Genomic DNA, 18,627 nt, shown 5'->3' with positions numbered 1-18,627 from the left:
TTTCCCCAGAAGCTTTGCCAATTATCTATGAAGCCCACCTCATTTTTTGGACACCACTCAGACAGCCAGCAATTCAAGGAGAACATGCGGCTAAACATGTCACTCCCGGTCCGATTGGGGAGGGGCCCAGAGAAAACTACAGAGTCCGACATTGTTTTTGCAAAGTTACACACCGATTCAATGTTAATTTTAGTGACCTCCGATTGGCGTAACCGGGTGTCATTACTGCCGACGTGAATTACAGTCTTACCAAATTTACGCTTAGCCTTAGCCAGCAGTTTCAAATTTCCTTCAGTGTCGCCTGGGTTAGGGTTAGGGTTAGGGTTAGGGTTATCTCTGCTCCCCTCCACAGCATGTCTTTTTCCTGATTCTCTCCCCTCAGCCCCAGCCAGTCCCAGCAGAAGACTGCCCCTCCCTGAGCCTGGTTCTGCTGGAGGTTTCTTCCTGTTAAAAGGGAGTTTTTCCTTCCCACTGTCGCCAAGTGCTTGCTCACAGGGGGTCGTTTTGACCGTTGGGGTTTTTACGTAACTATTGTATGGCTTTTGCCTTACAATATAAAGCGCCTTGGGGCAACTGTTTGTTGTGATTTGGCGCTATATAAATAAAATTGATTTGATTTGATTTTGATTTGCCTTCAGTTTGTTATGTCACAGCTCCAGTCTGATGAAGCAAAAAAGTCAGGTGGATTTTTTGTGGCAGAATGTGGCGGAGGTGGTGGACAAAATTCTGAACTGAAAGATAATGCACAAAGCCTTTCACATTGCCCTTTGTAGTTCCTTAAAATCATGCCAGGTGTCTCTACTGAATTTCTTAATTGGCAATTAGTATCAATTAGTGTCACTTAAATTCCATGTGCTCTGGAGAAGCCATCTTTGTTTTTGGAGTGGAAAGTTTTCACCACATTTTTTTGGTGAATTTCACTTATCGAAGGTATGTAAACTTTTTTTTTCTGCTTATTTATTGTAAATAGTGGTCAAGACCCTAATAGAATGCAAGTTTGCATGAAACAAATCTGTTTATAATGATGAAAACTTTAAAAACGTATGAAGCTTGTGGTTAGGTCAGTGGTGGTGAACTTGTTGGCCAGCCAGCCACGTGGACCACATCTAATTTCCTGAACAGTTTCTTTGCACATGTTGCATGCTGAAGTTAGAATAGTCCTGTACTCTTTAAAAAAAGACTTTGTCATCATCATATTTGAATTAACCCTTTTTAGTCTAAATCACTATAGCCTTTTGTCGTTGCTTCACTGGTGACATGTCCAGAGCTCAGAGTGACCAGACAAATGTATTGTGCCTTTTTTTTAGATGCCCAAAACACAGTTTTGCTGTGATGTGTGTGACAAGATCTTTAAAAGGAAAGACAGCCTGAAGAGACATTACAAATTACATGACCCTGGTAGTGCCGAGAAGCAGCATTTGTGTGACGTTTGTGGACTTGCATTTACAAGAGCTGATCTCCTTAAGAAACATGTGGTTTCTCATTCATCAGAGACATCCATCTACAAGTGCAAATGTTGCAAAAAAACTTTTTCTCATCGAGACAACTTGATTAGGCATGAGAAAATTCATGCTGCAGAAGTGAAGTGTAAAAAGTGTGGCATCCAATTCAGTACTCAAGTCGAATTAACCTCTCATATTTCTCAATGTAAAACCAGAAATGACTGTGACATTTGTGGGAAAATTTTTACCTGAAGTGACACTTTTCAGAGGGTGCTGGAGGCATAAAATTACTAAATATATATATATATATATATATATATATATATATATATATATATATATATATATATATATACACTCAACAAAATATGAACGCAACACTTTTGGTTTTGCTCCCATTTTGTATGAGATGAACTCAAAGATCTAAAACTTTTTCCACATACACAATATCACCATTTCCCTCAAATATTGTTCACAAACCAGTCTAAATCTGTGATAGTGAGCACTTCTCCTTTGCTGAGATAATCCATCCCACCTCACAGGTGTGCCATATCAAGATGCTGATTAGACACCATGATTAGTGCACAGGTGTGCCTTAGACTGCCCACAATAAAAGGCCACTCTGAAAGGTGCAGTTTTATCACACAGCACAATGCCACAGATGTCGCAAGATTTGAGGGAGCGTGCAATTGGCGTGCTGACAGCAGGAATGTCAACCAGAGCTATTGCTCGTGTATTGAATGTTCATTTCTCTACCATAAGCTGTCTCCAAAGGCGTTTCAGAGAATTTGGCAGTACATCCAACCAGCCTCACAACCGCAGACCACGTGTAACCACACCAGCCCAGGACCTCCACATCCAGCATGTTCACTTCCAAGATTATATTATTTTATATACACAGCGTACAATGCAGACCACGTGGCAGCTGGTAGAACAAAGAACAGCGCCCAGCTGGGAACACAGCGGGTGGGATCATCACGACGACGGGGGTGCAAGTGCGTGAATCAAAGTCATGCTCCTGTCAGGGGGCCTTTACTTGTTTCCAAAGCAGAAGGTTCCTGGTTGAAAACCACCCCTGCTCCTTCTCCATGTAATAAGTTGCATCAGGAAGGGCATCTAGTGTAAAATTTGTGCCAAATCCACATGCAGATCCACATCTGATCTGGTGTGGTGACCTCCAAGGGAAAAAGAGAGAAGCTGAAAGCATTTACTTATTGAAACATGAAAGTCTAAACATGATGGAACAGAAAGCATCTTTATAAATGTAAATAAATATGATTGAATAATTTACACCTTATTGAGTTCTCATACAAATCCTGCTCATCCTAAAAATAAGAAATGCAATATCTCAACTGAAATTCATTCATTTTCTGATGCTTATCTTGGTTCGGATCATGGTGGTAGTACACAAAGCAGCTCACACCACACTTCCTTATCCTCGGCCAAGTCCTCTAACTTTGCCCAGGAAATTCTGAGGCATTCCCAAACCAGCTGGGAAATCTAATCCTTCCACTATGTCCTTTCCTGTGGCCTCCTCCCAGTTGGACATGCCTATAAGAGTTCTCTAGGGAGATGACCAGTGGACGTCCTCACCAGAAGCCCGAACCACCTCATCTGGCTCCTTTCAGTGTGAAGAAGCAGTAGCTGTACTCCGCAGAGTCCTTTGATTGAGAGAGTAACGACATGATGGGTGAAACAAAAAGGTCACGTGACTCGTGGTGCCATCTTGGGTACAAAATAGCATTGGCTGATAATGTGTCTGCATGTAAAAAATGCCAGGTTGGAGGCACAAATAGACACAACAAGGGCTTCAAGATGTACAGATTTGCTTCAGATCCGAACAGAAGAAAAATTTGAGAAAATAAAGTCAGCCGTGTGGGATGGAAGCCGACATCATCATCAAAGCTTTGAGAGGTAAATTTATTGTTTAGTCCCATGTACAGTAAAACGTCCCTACCCTGTCATCGTATAAACCAGATATTCACAGCCACCGGTCAAAAAAGTCCCAAAGTTTTCCATTGCTTTTTATTGTTTTATTGTTTTCCATGTAATAAACACTGTATATAACAGATTTTGTATAATGGATTTTTCGCTCACATCAGATAAAGTGTTCCGTCTGATCTTAATGTATTCCCATTAAAAAACCCGAGCAGTTCAGCGCTGACACTTGCCGATTTGAGTAAAGTGGGACTGGAGTCATTTCTGTGATTAAAGTCTGACCATTTATTCTTTTCACACAGTGTTCAGACTGGGGGCTGAAGCCTGGATGTGCACCTTTTAAAGCAGACACAAAAGGCTGTGATTTGACACTTTTCTGCCTTCACTCCTTTGTCTGCCATCATATTTTAATAGTTTTTACAGTGTGCACACTGATTACAAATGGATCAGAAAAGTCCACAACTTTATAACACGGCGTCTGAAAAAGAGGAAATTGTACAGCTTACCTTTGATTTGGAGGTGATGATTGTAGAAAGAAAAGCTTGTTGAGGGTCAAATTAGTCCAGAATAAAGCAAAATCCAGAGACGGAGAACTTTAAAACTCCTACACACGTCATTGTATGACACAGAGTTACAGAGCTGCAGAAGCATAAATCAGGCTTTAAATTAATTGAATAAATCATCATAAATTGTAAATTTATGTAAATTTGAAAGCTTAACTATTTTATGTTTATTTTGATAGCACCTGGACCTGGATGTGTTGCTGTATGTAGTTAAATGATTTAAAAAATGTTGAAAACATAAAAGGTTCATTCAGTAGTTCAGCACAGTTGGAACCAAAATGACACCATGTTCTAAGCTGACATTACTCTCCTTAATCAGGGGACTCTAGTACTCCATACCCCTCCCAGAGTATAAGCCCAGATACCCGATGGAAGAATTTAATTTCCCCCACTTGTATCCATGACCTTATTCTTTCAGTCTTTTACCAAAGGTAAAAGACCACAGGTAAAGATAGGAGCGCAAATTGAGAGTCTCGCCTTCTGGCTTAGTTCTTTCTTAACCACAACGCACAGCGTGCAGCGTCCACAATACATCACATGCCACTCCAATCTGTCTGTTAATCTCACAGTTCAGTTTACCCCCACTTGTAAACTAGAGATACTTAAACTCCTCCACTTGGGGAAATAACTCCCATGAGCCGAGATTTGGAGATGCTGATTCTCATCCCAGTCACTTCACACTCAGCCTCAAACCTACAGAATGTGAATCAGAGGTTACTGCCTGATGAACCAACAGAACCACATCATCTGCAGACAGCAGCGATGCAGCGATCTGATATCACCAAAATGGACACCCTCCTGTCTCTGACTGTACCTTGAAGTCTTGTCGATGAACATCACAAACAGGATTACATCACAGTAGAGACGGTGTCTGCTCCCAGACCACCAATAACCAGCAAAAATCTATTTAAGCATAAAAATTCTCTTCATTGGCTTCCTGTTAATTCTAGAATAGAATTTAAAATTCTTCTTCTTACTTATAAGGATTTGAATAATCAGATCCCATCTTATCTTAGGGACCTCATAGTACCATATCACCCCAATAGAGCGCTTCGCTCTCAGACTGCAGGCTTACTTGTAGTTCCTAGGGTTTGTAAGAGTAGAATGGGAGGCAGAGCCTTCAGCTTTCAGGCTCCTCTCCTGTGGAACCAGCTCCCAATTCAGATCAGGGAGACAGACACCCTCTCTACTTTTAAGATTAGGCTTAAAACCTTCCTTTTTGCTAAAGCTTATAGTTATGGCTGGATCAGGTGACCCTGAACCATCCCTTAGTTATGCTGCTATAGACGTAGACTGCTGGGGGGTTCCCATGATGCACTGTTTCTTTCTCGTTTTGCTCTGTATGCACCACTCTGCATTTAATCATTAGTGATCGATCTCTGCTCCCCTCCACAGCATGTCTTTTTCCTGGTTCTCTCCCTCAGCCCCAACCAGTCCCAGTAGAAGACTGCCCCTCCCTGAGCCTGGTTCTGCTGGAGGTTTCTTCCTGTTAAAAGGGAGTTTTTCCTTCCCACTGTAGCCAAGTGCTTGCTCACAGGGGGTCGTTTTGACTGTTGGGGTTTTACATAATTATTGTATGGCCTTGCCTTACAATATAAAGCGCCTTGGGGCAACTGTTTGTTGTGATTTGGCGCTATATAAAAAAAAAAATTGATTGATTGATTGATTCAATGGACAGCTCCTGCAAAATTACTCAGGAGGGGCAATTTTTCTGAAAATGATTAAAGGCCCCTTCACACATAGTGCGAATAGTGGACGACGTTTGGACAAATACGGTGAAACAGTGTGAAGCACTTCAAATTTGCGTACCGCAAAACATCGTGCTAACGGGCAGGCATGCACGACGCCGGCGCCATGGTTTCTGCACGCAACGGTGTCTGTCAAGCAGGAACAGCAGCTCACACTGCTGCAGTGGCTCGCATTGTGTTCCATGGGACGAGCTGCACCACAGCGCGCTGCTGATTTGGAGGAAAATGAAATAAAAACCAGTTGTATAATTAGTGAATATCACTGGGTTGATATAAATAATGCATAAAGGGGACGCAATACAGAAGCGGTTAAACAACCATGGTTAAAAAAAGAAACAACACCACTCATAAGATTTGAATCAACGCCATCTGATTACCAGACAGCAACTCTACCACTGCGCCACAATCACTGTCTCATAAAAGGAGCGTGAAATGGCTCTAATTAATAAGCAGACAAACGTATTTTCTAAATAACAGACGAAAAGCGCTGTGATAGCTGACCAAACAGCATTTGCTATGGTGTATTTCTGCTGATATGTCACTGAAAGTGGCATATTTGTCGTACTGTTGGCCTGTCATATGGTCCTGTCAGACAGACGTGACGTTCAGATCGCCTGCTGCGTGTCGACATAAACTAACGGTCCAGATGGAGATGGACTGGACTGTACATATGTATGTAAATTTATACATATACCCATGATACTTAATACAAAGTATAAATTAATCCCTAAACTAAAATTTCAAGAACACAAACATTCAAACAGCAGTGCACCAAAAACAACAAAAAAAGCAATAAACCTAATTCATCATGCTATAGCAAGTAATCAAATAATTTTTTTTAAAGTCGACCAAATTACCAAGTGATTTTATGTTATCCGGACAATTATTCCAAATATTAACATCTTTCAAAGAAACACAATGACTTTTTACGGTAGTTCGAATATTTGATTTCTGAAATAATAATGTTCAAATTATAACTGGAGTCTCTCATTTTAAACAGGTTCTGGACATGTTGTGGTAAAAGTTTGTTTTTTACTTTAAACATAATTTGTATTATGATGTAATCAATCAAATCCCAGAATTTTAAAATATGCAAACGGACAAACAATGGATTATTGGCTCATGATATGGTTTCTTACTAATAATTATAATTTTCTTTTGAAGTAAAAATATAGGATTTGTGTTAGTTTTGTAGGTGGTTCCCCAAACTTCAATACAGTAGGTCATGTATGGAAGAAGTAATGAATGATATAAGGTAACTAATGAGTGTTGGGAGAGGACGTCTTGTGCTTTATACAGAATGGCAATGATCTTTGACATTTTAGATTTAACATAATTTATATGTGTTTTCCAACTTAGATTATCATCAATAAAGACCCCAAGAAATTTAGTTTCATTTACAAGTTCAATTTCAACATTGTGTACTAATAAATTTTTACATAAATTCCTGGGCTTATTTCTAAAAATGATACACTTTGTTTTACCAAAGTGAAGCGACAATTTGTTTGAATCAAACATTCTTTAAACCTCTGTAGTTCTCTCTCCATCATGTCCAGAACCTGTCCCAAATGGTCCCCACTACAAAACACATTTGCATCATCAGCAAATAAAATACAACTCACACACTTAGAAACTAAACATATGTCATTAATATATAAAAGAAACAACAAAAGCCCAAGGACTTAGCCCTGGGGCACCCCACAAGTACACCTCAAAAATACAAAATTTATCCCAACCCTAACTCAATATGAACACATTGATACCTATTGTAGAAATAAGTAGCTATCCAATTATGAGTTAATCCTCTGATGCCATACTTCCATAATTTATCAAATAATAAGGTATGATCTATGGTACAGTCGTCCCTCGCTATATCGCGGTTCACCTTTCGCGGCCTCACAGTTTCGCGGATTTTTTTAGTGCAATTTTGCATGCTTCTTTTTTTTTAACAGCGCATTGTGTTCTGCGTCCTCATCAGGTGGGCCGGTTGGCATCACTGCGATTGCTCTCACTGCCTCCGATGCGCTTACCGAGTCTGCGGGCTCGGTAAGCACTGCAGCGGGCCACTCACACCGCCCCACTTTCTGCTGTGCTGAGTTGCAGCAAAAATCTGGCAACAGGTCCAGAGACTACGCTTGCTGTTTTGGTGCAGAGCGCTCCAGCAGCCCACAAGGATAGAATTCAGCAGCGCTGCATGGTCTCAGTAACGGCAGCCGCAGAGCTCTGTGGCCACTGAGAGAAGTTTGTTTCTTTTTAATGACTTGGATTCTTTGCGGGTCCCGCATCCGTCCCGCAACAGTAACACCGGAGGCAGTGAGCGAAAAAAGAGCACGTGCATTGTGTTCTGCGTGTGTCTGTTTATAAGAATCTTCTCGCCCAGAAGAAAAAAAGAGCGCCAACAACTACCCATAACTGTGTTCTTCACTCGGAAAAAGATACCTGCACTGAGGTGTGACTCAGTGGAAAAACACGCTGCACAGCGGCGCCAGGACGAAGAGGCGCGATCAGAGGAACTGTGAAATACTGGTCAGTCACTATTAATAATTTCTTATGTGTCCAACCTCGTAGGTTGATCGTTAACCCCTTAACGCCCATCATCGCATATATGCTACAATCTCTGACTCAAATATGCAACTTACCAAATTGACCTGTATGCCCGTTGTTGCAAATTTGCAACATGCCATCATTATTATTATAACATTATAACATAAAGTCATTACCAGAATACCCTATATTACTATCTAGTTTTTGTGCAAAAGTGAAATTAATAATCTCAACATTATTTACCATCTACTTGAAGGCAAAAACACACACAAAACATTTTTTTATATACAGCAATATAAATTCGGGCGTTAAGGGGTTAAAATTAAATTTGTTAGTTCTAAAAGCCATCATAATTAATTATAGAAAAACGTTCTATTTTTATTTCTCAAACAAATGTTTGGGCCTGAAAACAGGTTTTGATCTTTGGTTTCATTCTATAATACTGGTCTTATTTTTCTGCTAAGGTTTGAACTTTGAGAGTGTTTACACAGGAGAGAAAAGTGAGAAAATGTGTGTAGTGAGGGGTTTTACAGCCTTAAAACATCTATAATAATTGTAAAAAATAACGCTGACTACTTCGCGGATTTCACCTATCGCGGGCTATTTTTAGAACGGAACTCCCGCAATAAATGAGGGACCACTGTATTTCACATTCATCAGTTTCTCTTTTAAATATTGAATCTGAAAGGTTATTACTTGTTGCTCTGTTATCCCAAGAAGTCATATTAGAAGGTACAATTGAATTTGCTAAATTTGTCCCCACATTGGAAAAATAATCATTAAAATGATCTACTATGGCTTTCTTTTCCTTAATAATTGTATCAGTATTTGAGTAAAAATATGTTGGATAATCTTTGACAATAAATTATTTAATTTAAGATCTTCCAAGTACCTTTGATGTTTGTTTTTTTCTAATAAATCGCTGTAATACTGTCTTTTGCAAGATTGCATAATACGAGGTCTGTCCGTAAAGTATAGGTCCTTTTTATTTTTTTCAAAAACTATATGGATTTCATTCATATGTTTTTATGTCAGACATGCTTGAACCCTCGTGCGCATGCGTGAGTTTTTCCACGCCTGTCGGTGACGTCATTCGCCTGTGAGCACTCCTTGTGGGAGGAGTCGTCCAGCCCCTCGTCGGAATTCCTTTGTCTGAGAAGTTGCTGAGAGACTGGCGCTTTGTTTGATCAAAATTTTTTCTAAACCTGTGAGACACATCGAAGTGGACATGGTTCGAAAATTAAGCTGGTTTTCAGTGAAAATTTTAACAGCTGATGAGAGATTTTGAGGTGATTCTGTCGCTTTAAGGACTTCCCACGGTGCGAGACGTCGTGCAGCGCTCTCAGGCAGCGTCATCAGCCTGTTTCAAGCTTAAAACCTCCACATTTCAGGCTCTGTTGATCCAGGACGTCGTGAGAGAACAGAGAAGTTTCAGAAGAAGTCGGTTTCAGCATTTTATCCGGATATTCCACTGTTAAAGGAGATTTTTTTAATGAAAGACGTGCGGGCGGATTGCAGCGTCGGCTCGCAGCCACCGCGACGCTCCGTCACAGGAAAAACACCTCTGCTGGAAGCCTTAAGGACAAGTTGGAACATCTCCAGCTGATAAACAATTTCTCATATACTCACTCCACTGAAAGCCATCAAAAGCCAACTGGATTTTAACAAATGGTTATCAACACGGAGGTGTTTTTCCTGTGCCGCCGCACCGCGTCGGCTGCGTCCCGACGCGCGGACCCGTCCGCACGTCTTTCATTAAGAAAAATCTCCTTTAACAGTGGAATATCCGGATAAAATTGTTGTATGGCTGGGGGGCCTGGCTGCCTTTTTGTTTCTGTCTTTTGTTTTTCCTTCCAGGTGGCTTGCATTTGGGACTGAGTGGCTGTGTAGCTGAGTTTATCAGGACCTCACCCTGATCACCTGCGGCTCGTCAGGACTCACAGCTGTGGTGCATCTACATGGATTGGAACATGGTGGCATTTAAGACTGGAGTACACAGTGTGTATTTGCCAGAGACTCGACCTTGTGACCAGACGGGTGAGATCGTCGTCTCGGGAGCCATCTCATCATCAGTGGATGCAGAGAACGTCCAGGTTTGATGCATGGTCTGTGAAAGAGGAGAGGGTGAGGTCTCACGCTCGTCAGCACACTTCCTGAGACTCGGTTTGTCGCGGCCACCTGGGGGGTGTCGGCGGGGTCCTTGGGTCCGAACCAGTTCTGGCTCCGGACCGTTAGCGCTGCTGGGAGCGCACCGCAATCCACCATGCCAGACCGCGCACTTTTATATTTTTCACAGCACTGTTATGTTCATTAAACTCTGTTATCCTTTGTACCGTGCTCTGCTTATTTTATACTGGGTCCTTCAAACGCTGGTCAGTTCTCCGGGCTGCGTCCGACACATAACAGTAGTCTCTGGCCAAACATCACGGACCCAGCGGTAGCAGAGACGGTAACGCGCCGGGAAGGCGGCAGCAGACGTTCAGAAGTTATCTGGATCAGTTGCGGGTGCTCTCCGCCCGGATGGTGCGCGTTGGAGAACCCATTACCGAATACTGATTTGAGCGCTCATGCAGCCGTGTTCCTGTGTGTGCCTTATCCGAGGGTCGTGGTGGAGTGTGACTGGCGACGGCTTCGCGTCACGCTCCGACCGGATAAGAGGTTTAAACGGGAGCTGCAAGAGTGTGTCTGTAATGGGTGCACGCGCACGGCGGAGCTCTGTGGCACGGGTCGCTGTGCTTCCCGTGTGACAGTTGTAGCCCCGTTTCCCCGGATGAAGATAACTACTGCGTCTGTTGTGTCAGCTCCGGTGTTATTTAGTTGAATCACATTTTTGGTTGTGTGCTGCTCACAGGAAAGCAGCATGAATTATTTTCTGTCACCAAAGGGGGTTTTTCATTTTTAGCACTTTGGCTCCCTCTTTTGGTGACTGAGTCACATTACCGTCAAGCTCTTAAGTTGGAACAGGTGTGTTCCATTTGTTTGAGCTTGACGGTATAAATCACTTATTAGTTTTGTGTGTGTTCATTTTTGTGTGGGTGTTTTTTGAGTTGGTTTTTGTGTGGGTTTTTATTTGTACACTATTTAGTGTCTGGGGTCGTGACCCTGCAGTTCTGTCAAAAAAAAAAAAAAAAAAGAAAAAGGACCCAAGCAACCTTATGTTAGTCTGTTAGTCTTTCTTTTTATTTCTTTCAGTTTCACCTCCCAGGGTTTGATGGGACAGTCCCCTGGGGGGTCATGGGGGGGTAATTGGGTTGTTTTTTCTTTTTTTTTGTTTTGTTTTTTGTTATGCCCTCTCTTCTCCTCTGACTCCAGCCGGGTGAGTCGTAGAGTCGGCATTGCTGGAGTGGTGCAGTTTGGTTATGCTGGGCGTTTCCCAGGTAACCTCTGCACCCGGGAGGGGAGGGGGGGGGGTTTGGGGTGTTTTCTTTTGTTCCCTCTCTTCTCCTCTGGCTCCAGCCGTGTGAGCCGTAGTGTCGGCGTTGCTGGAGTGGTGCAGTTTGGTTATGCTGGGCGTTTCCCGGGTAACCTCTGCACCTGGGGGGGGGGGGGGGATGTTTTGTTTGTTGTTTCCCTGTTCCACCTCCGGCTTCAGCACGCCTTTGAGCCGTCTGCCATCGGCGTGGCTGAGGTTTGGGGCAGTGGGATATACCCGCAGCTGGTGGCTGGTTTAGAAGTCGGAGGAGTGGCGCCCTTTTGTGCCGTCTGCCATAACCGCTGTTCCACTCCTCCCGGTTGGCTTCTGGGGTATAGTCACGGTTGGTGACACTGGACGTGCTTCCAGTTTCCACTGCGCCAAGGGGGTGGGGTTGGGGTTGTTTTGTTTGTATGTTTTTTTTTCTCCTTTTGTTTTTCCCCCCAGTTTCCGCCCTCAGGGTTTGACTGTGGTGTCCTCTGGGGGGGAAAGGGCTGTGGGTCCATCTAGCCATAGATGGCCGGGGCTGGGTCCGTTGGTCATGAGGGGAGGCGTCTCCTGGGGTTGATGGAATGGTCCTCTGGGAGGCGCTGGGAGTCCCCGTGGGTGACGTTGGATCCCAGAGGGACCTCGGCTGTGGTTATTACTCCTGGAGCTGGCGGGATGTCTCTGGGGGGTGTTGGTCCCTACATGTCATTGGGGGGGAGGGGGGGGGGTGTTAGCAGTTTTATTTGCAAGCTTAAGTTTGGGTTGTTTTTCTTTTCTCCCCTTTGATGGAACGGTCCTCTGGGGGGGGGGTAGTGTTTTTATTTGTTAGCTTAAGTTTGGGTTGTTTTTCTTTTCTCCCCTTCCCGGGGTTTGATGGAACGGGCCTCTGGGGAGGGGGGGGGGGTGTTTGGTTGTTTGTGTTTGTCTTTTTTGTTTTATGACTAATCAGACTGTGAACATGGTTGGACAAAGGCTGACCGCACAGGTTCAAGAACTCCTGGCCACACCTGTGCTAATTGACTGATAGAAACAAGGGCAAAGATGCAGCCAGAGGAGAAGACATCTACCGTTCTGTAGATGAAGATTCTGTTGGAAGATGAATGCGGATACGGTTTCCAGCCATGGTCCCTGGAGGGGGGTGTTTCTCCTGGGCCAGGTTTGTGTGGTCGCCGGGATGCTTCCCATGAGGGTGGGGTACTGTTGTATGGCTGGGGGGCCTGGCTGCCTTTTTGTTTCTGTCTTTTGTTTTTCCTTCCAGGTGGCTTGCATTTGGGACTGAGTGGCTGTGTAGCTGAGTTTATCAGGACCTCACCCTGATCACCTGCGGCTCGTCAGGACTCACAGCTGTGGTGCATCTACATGGATTGGAACATGGCGGCATTTAAGACTGGAGTACACAGTGTGTATTTGCCAGAGACTCGACCTTGTGACCAGACGGGTGAGATCGTCGTCTCGGGAGCCATCTCATCATCAGTGGATGCAGAGAATATCCAGGTTTGATGCATGGTCTGTGAAAGAGGAGAGGGTGAGGTCTCACGCTCGTCAGCACACTTCCTGAGACTCAGTTTGTCGCGGCCACCTGGGGGGTGTCGGCGGGGGTCCTTGGGTCCGAACCAGTTCTGGCTTCCGGACCGTTAGCGCTGCTGGGAGCGCACCGCAATCCACCACGCCAGACCGCGCACTTTTATATTTTTCACAGCACTGTTATGTTCATTAAACTCTGTTATCCTTTGTACCGTGCTCTGCTTATTTTATACTGGGTCCTTCAAACGCTGGTCGATTCTCCGGGCTGCATCCGAACATACAAAATGCTGAAACCGACTTCTTCTGAAACGTCTCTGTTCTCTCACCGACGTCCTGGATCAATAGAGCCTGAAATGTGGAGGTTTTAAGCTTGAAACAGGCTGATGACGCTGCCTGAGAGCGCTGCGCGACGGTCTCGCACCGTGAAAAGTCCTTAAAGTGACAGAATCACCTCAAAATCTCTCATCAGCTGTTAAAATTTTCACTGAAAACCAGCTTAATTTTCGAACCATGTCCACTTCGAGGTGTCTCACAGGTTTAGAAAAAATTTTGATCAAACAAAGCGCCAGTCTCTCAGCAACTTCTCAGACAAAGGAATTCCGACGAGGGGCTGGACGACTCCTCCCACAAGGAGTGCTCACAGGCGAATGACGTCACCGACAGGCGTGGAAAAACTCACGCATGCGCACGAGGGTTCAAGCATGTCTGACGTAAAAACATATGAATGAAATCCATATAGTTTTTGAAAAAAATAAAAAGGACCTATACTTTACGGACAGCCCTCGTATTAGTTATAATTTGTTTTTATATGTCTCATATTTACTCTCAGCTTCAGTTGTTCTGTTTTAAAAATTGCTTGTACAACCCTAATTCCAGTGAAGTTGGGATGTTGTGTAAAATGTAAATAAAAACAGAATACAATGATTTTCAAAACCTCTTCAACCTATATTCAATTGAATACACCACAAAGATAAGATATTTAATGTTCAAACTGATAAACTTTATTGTTTTTGTGCAAATATTTGCTCATTTTTAAATGGATGCCTACAACAGGTTTCAAAAAAGCTGGGACAGTGGTATGTTTACCACTGTGTTACATCACCTTTCCTTCTAACAACACTCAATAAGCGTTTGGGAACTGAGGACACTAATTGTTGAAGCTTTGTAGATGGAATTCTTTCCCATTCTTGCTTGATGTATGACTTTAGTTGTTCAACAGTCCGGGGTCTCCGTTGTCGTATTTTGTGCTTCATAATGCACCACACATTTTCAATGGGCGACAGGTCTGGACTGCAGGCAGGCCAGTCTAGTACCCGCACTCTTTTACTATGAAACCACGCTGTTGTAACACGTGCAGAATGTGGCTTGGCATTGTCTTGCTGAAATAAGCAGGGACGTCCCTGAAAAAGACATTGCTTGGATGGCAGCATGTGTTGCTCCAAAACCTGGATGGACCTTTCAGCATTGATGGTGCCATCACAGATGTGTAAGTTGTCCATGCCATGGGCACTAACACACCCCCATACCATCACAGATGCTGGTTTTTGAACTTTGTACTGGTAACATTCTGGAAGGTCTTCTTCCTCTTTTGTCCGGAGGACACGACGTCCATGATTTCCAAAAACAATTTGGCGGCGTTTCTGAATGTTGATGTTTGGTTTTCGCTTTGCATGGTAGAGTTTTAACTTGCACTTGTAGATGTAACGACAAACTGTGTTAACTGACAATGGTTTTCTGAAGTGTTCCTGAGCCCATGCGATAAGATCCTTCAGACAGTGATACCGGTTTTTAATGCAGTGCCACCTGAGGGATCGAAGGTCACGGGCATTCAATATTGGTTTTGTCCAGCCAGTGAAATGGAGGAACTTGCTGCTAATTGACTGCTTCCTTTTCCATGTGCACGAAGGAGGCGGGGACCAGCTAGCATTTCAAGGCAGGAAATGATTGGGCTTAACCAGGTTTCACATAAGCCAATCAGATCAAAATATTCCAAAATTAGGTTGTCAATCAATCAACAAATATTACAAGGTCAATGACCTTATATTAATGAAAGACTAGACTACACTAGACTAAGAATCTTACTAGGATTGGCAATTGAACAAATCTGAACCAGCTTACTGCATTGGAGTCATCTGGGCCTACTCTTGTGTGTCCTCATGGGCCTCTTTCACCTGAGGTTAATTCAAAACCTGTCAGCTGTCATTCTGCACATTTGTGGAGCTTTGTGTCTGTTCAGTCTGCTCAGTGCGGTTATAGAAACAGCTTTGAAATGATTGTAAATGTTAAAAATAAAAGGGAAGATGAAGCCTGTATGTAAAAGCCATCAGCACACCATTAGCACAGATTGCGCATTAATGTGACATCAGAGAATACAAAAAACAGTGCTAGTTGGTCACCACTTGATTCCGGTCTGCTTGAGGTTTCTTCCTCAAAACCTGCCTGAGGGAGTTTTCCTACCCACTGTTGCGTACGTGCTTGCTCAAAGGCTTGGTAATGTTAGACCTTACCCTTGCAAAGGGTGGTTTGTGTTGTGATTTGGCACTATATAAATAAAATAAATTGAACTGGGTTTATACCAAGTTTCACTTTGCACTTCTTGTCCTGCCTTCCCAGCACTCTGTGGATGCTGTGAATGCTGGTGTGAATCCCGTTGGAGATACTTCATATAACTCCAGCCACTGGGACCTGGGTAGCGCCTTCTTCTTCGCTGGAACTGTCATCACCACCATAGGTATTGTCACAGTGTGATAACTTACCTGCTTTATCCAGACATGAAATATGTACTCAGGTACACCATGGTTATCTTCTGTCCTGTTTTTGTATCCTATATATATGAATAAACACAAGAGCGGTCATCGAGCTCCTTTCTGTGACATTTTCATTCACCATCTTGGGAGAGAAATGGCCACACTTTTGTAACCCATTACTATACTGACAGCAACACCAAGATCCATAACTCAAGTTGATAACTCAGATAAATTTGTTGCACAAAACCTGCCATTTGATAGCAAAGACTACAAAACTCTGCATCAGGGGTTCCATCAGGATGTTGCATTGTGTTACGTTACGTTACCGTAACACCACCACTTCATAGAACATACTTCATACCATAACCACTTCATAAAAAGGAAGCAAAATTAATTGAATTGCCACATTATTTATTCATGAAGCACACACGTGTTAATCAATCAATCAATCAATCAATCAATTTTTTTATATAGCGCCAAATCACAACAGTTGCCCCAAGGCGCTTTATATTGTAAGGCAAGGCCATACAATAATTATGTAAAACCCCAACGGTCAAAATGACCCCCTGTGAGCAAGCACTTGGCTACAGTGGGAAGGAAAAACTCCCTTTTAACAGGAAGAAACCTCCAGCAGAACCAGGCTCAGGGAGGGGCAGTCTTCTGCTGGGACTGGTTGGGGCTGAGGGAGAGAACCAGGAAAAAGACATGCTGTGGAGGGGAGCAGAGATCGATCACTAATGATTAAATGCAGAGTGGTGCATACAGAGCAAAAGAGAAAGAAACAGTGCATCATGGGAACCCCCAGCAGTCTACGTCTATAGCAGCATAACTAAGGGATGGTTCAGGGTCACCTGATCCAGCCCTAACTATAAGCTTTAGCAAAAAGGAAAGTTTAAGCCTAATCTTAAAAGTAGAGAGGGTGTCTGTCTCCCTGATCTGAATTGGGAGCTGGTTCCACAGGAGAGGAGCCTGAAAGCTGAAGGCTCTGCCTCCCATTCTACTCTTACAAACCCTAGGAACTACAAGTAAGCCTGCAGTCTGAGAGCGAAGCGCTCTATTGGGGTGATATGGTACTACGAGGTCCCTAAGATAAGATGGGACCTGATTATTCAAAACCTTATAAGTAAGAAGAAGAATTTTAAATTCTATTCTAGAATTAACAGGAAGCCAATGAAGAGAGGCCAATATGGGTGAGATATGCTCTCTCCTTCTAGTCCCTGACAGTACTCTAGCTGCAGCATTTTGAATTAACTGAAGGCTTTTTAGGGAACTTTTAGGACAACCTGATAATAATGAATTACAATAGTCCAGCCTAGAGGAAATAAATGCATGAATTAGTTTTCAGCATCACTCTGAGACAAGACCTTTCTGATTTTAGAGATATTGCATAAATGCAAAAAAGCAGTCCTACATAAGATCAGCATAAGATCAACAAACTCAGGCTTTCTTTGTGTGGGCTGACTCGACAAAACCTAAAAAGGTGCTACCACAGCTAACTGGTCCCACATTTTATGTATTATAAGAGAGCATATAACACACCACTTGAAGTTTCTTGAATTTTAGCCAGGAGCAACAAGTTTTTATGCAGAGATAGCTGTGGCTGTGAGCTGCATGCTTTCAGTGTCAGAATGATGCTCTACACCCAGTGTCTTAGCTGTTAAGCAAATTATTACATGGTTTAGGGTTATGATTATGTTAATAAGCACAGCTAACGAACTATATTATACTTTGTAAAAAACACAAGTTAACTGCTTCTTATAGCCACTGAACAGATAATCAGGTGAATGTGCAGCACATTTCACGCTTTACTTTATTTATTTATCACACAAACACCATTTTAGTGATCAGAAGCTAAGAGCTAATGATTGTTAATAATAATTTCCTTTATTGTCATTGTACATTCACACAATGAAATTTGTCCTCTGCATTGCAGCAATCTTCCATTCCAGCTTATTAATTAATCAAAAACCCAGACAGAGCTTTAATTCATTTGAAAGCTTGACTCTTAGTCTTGTCCATCCAAATTGGAAGTCCCAAAAACCAGTTTTATTTGTTATTATCTATTGTCCACCTGGTCGTTACTGTGAGTTTCTCTGTGAATTTTCAGACCTTTTGTCTGACTTAGTGCTTAGCTCAGATAAGATAATTATAGTGGGTGGTTTTAACATCCACACAGATGCTGAGAATGACAGCCTCAACACTGCATTTAATCTATTATTAGACTCTATTGGCTTTGCTCAAAATGTAAATGAGTCCACCCACCACTTTAATCATACCTTAGATCTTGTTCTGACTAATGGTATGGAAATTGAAGACTTAACAGTATTCCCTGAAAACTCCCTTCTGTCTGATCATTTCTTAACATTTACATTTACTCTGATGGACTACCCAGCAGTGGGGAATAAGTTTCATTACACTAGAAGTCTTTCAGAAAGTGCTGTAACTAGGTTTAAGGATATGATTCCTTCTTTATGTTCTCTAATGCCATATACCAACACAGTGCAGAGTAGCTACCTAAACTCCGTAAGTGAGATAGAGTATCTCGTCAGTAGTTTTACATCCTCATTGAAGACAACTTTGGATGCTGTAGCTCCTCTGAAAAAGAGAGCTTTAAATCAGAAGTGCCTGACTCCGTGGTATAACTCACAAACTCACAGCTTAAAGCAGATAACCCGTAAGTTGGAGAGGAAATGGCGTCTCACTAATTTAGAAGATCTTCAC

The 18,627-nt window shown here is 42.8% G+C and overlaps 1 protein-coding gene across 1 annotated transcript in view; it reads left to right on the top strand.

Annotated features, from left to right (window-relative positions):
- kcnk10a (potassium channel, subfamily K, member 10a) overlaps positions 1-18,627 on the top strand; it is a 109,707-nt gene that overhangs the window by 36,849 nt on the left and 54,231 nt on the right. The window contains exon 3 of the mRNA XM_034162199.1: positions 15,773-15,890. Coding sequence (XP_034018090.1) covers positions 15,773-15,890 — 118 coding nt within the window. The remainder of the gene's footprint in view (positions 1-15,772; positions 15,891-18,627) is intronic.

This window comes from Thalassophryne amazonica, chromosome 21 (genome assembly GCF_902500255.1).
Source record: "Thalassophryne amazonica chromosome 21, fThaAma1.1, whole genome shotgun sequence".
NCBI classification, from domain to species: Eukaryota; Metazoa; Chordata; class Actinopteri; order Batrachoidiformes; family Batrachoididae; genus Thalassophryne; species Thalassophryne amazonica.
This window is presented reverse-complemented; position numbering and strand designations above follow the sequence as displayed.